Source organism: Aethalodelphis obliquidens, unplaced genomic scaffold, assembly GCF_003676395.1.
Source record: "Aethalodelphis obliquidens isolate GAN/ISIS:26980383/991018 unplaced genomic scaffold, ASM367639v1 scaffold23, whole genome shotgun sequence".
Taxonomy (NCBI): domain Eukaryota; kingdom Metazoa; phylum Chordata; class Mammalia; order Artiodactyla; family Delphinidae; genus Aethalodelphis; species Aethalodelphis obliquidens.
In genome coordinates, this window is record NW_020837967.1 from 26,991,332 (window position 1) to 26,997,925 (window position 6,594).

Below are 6,594 nucleotides of genomic sequence, written 5' to 3' on the forward strand. Positions count from 1 at the left end.
CCTTTTCGATTCTTGAATGGTGGTAGTGGCCTTGAGCTGGATTCTTTTTTACTAAGTCATAGTTGAAAGTGGTGAGGTTTTCCTGGACAAGCTATTTGCAGGAGGTTCATGCAGAAAGCCATAGTGGATCAGTTCTGCACTGGAAAAATTTTGTCTTGATTCAGGGTTTTACATGAGAATCAGTTAGTTTTTTATTTCTCAACATTCAGAGGAGATAGGCAACCTTGAGGTTTTTCAAAGGCATCTATCTCCTCCCGACTGCTACAGAGACAGACAAAATGCAAAAATGGCTGGTTTGTATGACTCCTTGTTTGGCTTCACCTTCCCAACTTCTTAAAACCAAACCAGATGCAGGGCAACTCCTGCCATTAGCTTAAGAAGCCATTTCGCTTTCACAAACAAGGGATATAGGTTTTGCACCTCACAGTGGGCCTCTCAACCTCACGAAGCACCTCTTGCTGGCTCCGAGCTCTGCAGCCCTGGCATCGCCTACTTTCTCCTGCAGGCGGCCTGTCTGTCCCCACTGCTCTTGGCAGCCATTCCACCTGTTTTGTGGCTTGGTGTTTTAGCTGCCTTCTAGTATAGTGGTCTACGGGCTGGGGTTTTAGTTTCTCCCTCTCTTTGTTATTAGTCAATTGCCAGAAAGCAAAAAATGAAAATGCCAACTCTATAGTACCATCTTCAAGCCCCAAATCCAATAATTACCTTAATAGAGTATGTTATACAAGACAGAAACTTGAGTGTCTCACTGTATTACTGAAAGATAAAGGTGTGCTTTCCTTACTATTATACTGTGAGGTAAATACTAATTTTCATATGGCCAGTAACAACTGGGCTAATTATTTTTATTTCAAAAACTCATGTATATTGGTTATAACCTAAGGCAGAAAATTATCTGATGCCAAAATGTAAAAGATACTTTTCAAGACCCAAGGCCCATAAGGGGAACAAATTATGTATATTCTCATCAGTATGCTACAATCTTGGTATTTGCTTTTAAAGCAAAGCCTTTTTAGTAATAAAGACAACGAACGATCTGTCAATCTGCAAGTCCCCAGTTACATTTGGGTTTGAAATGAAGACAGATAATTTATAGTTTATATAAGATCACTCCCTTAGGAAAATTTTAACTCTAGGCAAGTTTATTTTACTGCCAGTTATTATTCTTCTACTCCTCGCTTATCCAATAACAGGTATGTTCTGAACAAAATCAAGTTTTATTAATAACTGATTTTTTAAAGGAGCAAATGATATACCAAAACCAAATTAAATAGATTTTGAATTACTAGTGTTTTAAATGATTCCCTTTTACACACATAACAGTAAATCTGTCAATGTTAACATGTCATCCAAAAGCTAAGTAATGCCTGATATAATTTATTAAACATTTAGAGGCACTGTGAGCTCATACTGATAGAAAGAAACAAAGAATTCTCCTTTACAGAATTCTAAATAAGAAATGGAAATGGAAGGATGGAATTTGAAAAACCACCATAGTTGGACTGACAGGATGACAGTTTACAGTGGAGAGACTTGGTGTACATCATCTTAAGGAAGCAAGTCCCATCACCAGTAATGGCACAAATATACATCATGCTCTGACAAGCACTTCTGAGGAATTCCTGACCAAAATGCATAACCTGAATCTAACCAGGAGGACACACGGACAAATGCAATTGAAGGATATTCTACAATAACTGGCCTGTATGTGCTCTTCAAAAATGTCAAGGCCATGAAAGACATAGAAAGAGTGAAGAACTGTTCAGATTAAAAGAGACTAAGGAAAAATGACAACAAAATTCAATATGTGGGCTTCCCTGGTGGCACAGCGGTTGAGAGTCCGCCTGCCGGTGCAGGGACACGGGTTCGTGCCCCAGTCTGGGAAGATCCCACATGCCATGGAGCGGCTGGGCCCATGAGCCATGGCCACTGGGCCTGCGCGTCCGGAGCCTGTGCTCCGCAACGGGAGAGGCCACAACAGTGAGAGGCCCGCGTACTGCAAAAAAAAAAAAAAAAAAAAAATTCAATATGTGATGCTGGACTGGATTCTGGACCAGAAACAATTCTTTTTCTTTGGTATATAAGACATTAGTGGGACAACTGATGAAATCTGTCTGTATACAGGAGAACACTATCCATGTTCATCTAGAAAATACACATTAAAGTACTCAGATGTTAAAGACATTGAAGACACTCTGCAATTTTCTCTCAAACAATTTGAAAAAAGCAAGAATACTGTGTATGTGTATGTAGACAGTGAATGATAAGGCATATGTGATAAATGTTAACATTTGGGGAATTTGATTAAGATATACAGGAATTCTTTGAACTATTTTTACAACTTTTCTCTAAGTATGAAATTATTTAACAATAAAAAGGAAAAAAAATCAACCCAGTTAATAGAAACACAAGGATCATCTTTACTACATTCTACTCATCAGATCATGAAATTTTAGAGCTGGAAGAAAAATGTATTCTCTCACCAAAATTCCTCAACTCACAGAAGACAAGGAAGTGAATGACTTGCTCAAGATGACAAAGTTCAAGGCAGAGCCAAGACTATTATCCTGCCCTGACTCAGCTCTTCCTACTGCTGCAAGCTGTCTCTTGTCCCTTTACATTGTCACCTACTCCCTAAACATGTGGCACCAGAATATTTAGCTCTATCTTCTCATAACCCTAATAAGCTGGTGTGACAATCCACTTTCAGGCAATCTAAATTTCATTTTTAAAAGGCAGTTATGTATTACTGCTTCTAACAGTCTTAAATAACTAATATCAATAAATATGCTGCCAGAATACATGCCAGATACTGGACTGAGTGCTAAAAAATACAAACTTAACACACTCTACTGCTGGGTGATACTGCTAGGTCCATTATGACAGAGACCAAGTGTGCATTATTGAACATTAAAACCACCTCTCAGGACAGTGCCTGGCATGCAATAAACATTCAAATGACTGTGTGCTGCTAAATAACAGACAACCCATAGCACAGGAATGTGTATACAGATAATCGTAATATCCACAGTGTTAAAAAAGTACCAGGAGACAACAGAAAAGGACGTTTTTTTGCTTGGTGAGATCTACAAAGGCTTCAGAAATTTAATGACTACCAAAGTTAAGACTTGAAAGACAAATAAGATTTTGACAGACATGGAAGCAATGGGGTGGTGAGAGGATGGGTAGGCGGAGTTAGATGAAACAGCCTGAAGCAAGAAAATATTTGGCATTTCTACTGAATTTTTAAACATAGGCTTACCTATTGTTGCTGCAAGCTCTGGATCAAAAGTATCATCTGTGAACCTCAAGAGCAGGCTAAAAGAGATGTTAAAAAGACAGATTAGTAATTTGCCTTTTCTTTCTAATCACTTGATAAATCTTCCTGATTGTTTTATTTCGTCACTAGTTAGATGCAGATAAGAATGGCTGATGTAGTCCGCTCCCAGAAATACAGCCTCAGGGCAGGTATACACAGAGGAATTAAATTATTGGAACGGCAATTAAAGAGTCCCAAAAGCAAAGTAGTTTTTACTAGAAAATATGTTCCCTATGCTCCCCTGCTCAATTCCCCACGTGTGAAAACGACTGTGTTTTTTGCTTTTTTATAACTGTATTGGTATGTCCTTCTGAGAAAATGATATTAGCAAACATGTGACACTTTAACTGACATGGACAAAAAGGGGAAAAGTAAGTCTTTTGGAATGCAACAAATTAATTTTTTAAAAAATCTAATGCATAATTCACTCTGAATTCAGGTAAAAACAGAAAGGTGTGAAGTCTAGCATTTTGAAACAAGTAGTTAAGACTATTACCCAAGTGGAAAGAGATATAATAAAAAGTGAAGGCAGAAAGGTCACATGATGGCCAGAGTAGGTAGCCTCTGGCAAATGCTGGGTGGGGTGTATGAAATCAAGGAGGCAACATGGAGCTACCAAAAGCTTTCACCAAAAGGAATGTCAGGAACTTCTCTTTATCTTGAAAACTTAATGCCAGCAATAAAATGCAAGAAAAACAACAGAAGACAACTGCCATGATTATAGTAAGAGATCATGAAGGACTAAACCTAGGAAATGGTAAAGAAACTAGAAAGGAAGGCATGAAATGAAAAGATACCGTAAGAGTACTCCAAGATTTTGTCTCCCAGAATTATTTTGTTTAACATAAGGCAGAAGTGTCAGTTATTAGCTCTTCAAAATAAAATCTAAGCTTTTGTTAAAGCCCTAGATATATAAAATTAATCAACTGCCCCTCACGTTATCTCCTAAGTAGGACGAGACCATTCTATTGACCTATTTGCATTAATAAAATCAAGACAAGCCCTATCTCATGTCTGAATTGCAGCAAAAAAATGCATGAATATTTCTATAGATTATAATTATTGCTGCTTAAGATTTTTTTTTGCCCACAGGGTTGCAAAACGTAATGGCCTCTTGGTAGTTCCCGAACCCAGTGGCATTAATTCTATTTGAAGGATTAACTCTCCGTTTCCTGGTTTTGCTTTTTGTTGATCATAAAACCAGCACCACAAAAGCAAAGTAAAAAGAATCATATTGTAGATTTTTCTACTTAACATTGAACACTCTTGACTATAACTCATTTTACTTACCTCCAACATGAATTAGGTGACAGCACTAATAAGAATCTTAAAACACTACTCATAAGAATTTTCTTCTCTGCCCAGCATTAAACTTCAAATCAATAAAAGTGAAGATTTCGCTGAAAATTTCAGTTACTCACAATTTAAGAATAGAAAGGTTGTGCATCTATACTCAGTCACCAAAGAAAATATTATTACAAAAACGTAGAACCTTTTTGAGTAGTAATAATAACACCATAATAACATAAATAATAACAATGGTATTGGCTATTATTTATTAAACATCGACAATGTGGCGGACACTGAGCCAGCCATTTTTCTTTGCTTGTCATTAATGGTATTTTGTCAGGAAAGACAAGGGTGTAAAGCAACAAATTTTAATACAGACTTCGAGTATAAGGCAGCAGATCTTAGCCAGGGGTAAACTATTAGCTCGAAATGTATTCTAAATTCTATGTGTACATTTTTCTAGGCAGGGAGTCTATTTCTCTATTAGATTTGACAGGAACCCACAACCCGAAAATGATTAAGAGCCACTGCTCTAAAGGATGTACGTTTAAGCCTTCATATTTTCAAAGTTAAAGGAGCAAAATACTCTCCACGCAGAGCTATAGATGGAAGGAGACCACCAATCCACTTGGAGACCAAATCTGTCATTAATCAGTGCGATTATAACTAACACGCATTTCTCAATTTACAAATGAAATTGGTCAAAAAGGATGGGATATAAGGGGCACAGGAGGGACAGCAACTTAAATAACAGAAGGTCTCTATAATCCCTCCCAGTTTCTGAAACACCTGGCTACTTCTTCACTTCCCTATGGCTAGCCACGGAATCAAAGACCATTACACATTTAACACTTGATAGGGTCTGAGAGATTTCTACCCAACCTCACTTTTTGAACAAAGAAATGAAGGCCTGGAGTGTCTGAGTGACAAAGGTCACACAAGTGGCAGCACCAGTTTCATCATTCTCATCTCCTGGCTCCTCTCACACATGCTCATTACACTCCAAGTACGGAATAAACTGGAAAAATAACCCACTAGTTTGAATTAGTTAAGATGTCCTTTGTTGTGCAATGATTTCTCAACAACACAAGTGATACATCACTTCCACTAACTCTAGATTTATAAAGAAATAGAAACCATTGGTTAGAACAACCCTGTAAGATTATATCCATGACAAGTGTTTTTGTATTTACCTTAAAAAGATAGGCTTCTAAAGTCATTTATTCTCATCTTATCCAGAAAGTGTTCAAAGTTTTTTCCATAGCATATGACATACACCAAAAATGTATATCTAGCCAGAAAAATAAGCCAACTTTCTCCTTAAATGCAATCCTTTCTTGAAAGAGGTAAAGGTGTTAAAATTTTGCAGTGAGTAGTTGATAATTCACCACTAACTATTGAGAAAAAGTCTGGAGCATATTAGATCCAAATAAATTTGTTTGAGGGGAGGGAACCAAGGGAACCAGTAAATCCACTTAACAGATTTTACTCTAGAGGAAGAACTTCAGTTATGTGAACACTGCACTGCAGTTAGCTTTCAAGTAATCACCCATCTAACACATTTAGAAAAGGTGCCAATCCACCATGTTTGGGGCTGAACCACATGAAAGGACATTCAACCATTCCTAACTTCAAAATCAGCAATTTCATATGTCTTAACCTAAATGAGGGTCACATCTCAAGAAGAAAACGGTCACAAGGCCAAGGAATTCCTATTAAGACAATGTTTATATATTACCTAGCTTTTTAACCCTCAAATACAATAGATGGTGATCATGAAAATGATTTTATTCAGCCCTTTAAGTAACACACACACACACACACACAAATCATACTTATCTTTTTAGCCCATAGTGTTTCATTAAGTTATTCCTTCTTAGGTACAAATCCCTCACTCTAACATACAGAGTACATTAAATGAGAGAAACTATGAAAATGTACTGTCATGCTTTAAAAACACATAAAGTTTCAGAATATATTTACAG

At 37.1% G+C, this 6,594-nt stretch overlaps 1 protein-coding gene across 1 annotated transcript in view; it reads right to left on the bottom strand.

Annotated features, from left to right (window-relative positions):
• RAB18 (RAB18, member RAS oncogene family) overlaps positions 1 to 6,594 on the bottom strand; it is a 33,440-nt gene that overhangs the window by 25,312 nt on the left and 1,534 nt on the right. The window contains exon 2 of the mRNA XM_027122049.1: positions 3,263 to 3,318. Within this exon, the coding sequence (XP_026977850.1) occupies positions 3,263 to 3,318 (56 nt within the window). The remainder of the gene's footprint in view (positions 1 to 3,262; positions 3,319 to 6,594) is intronic.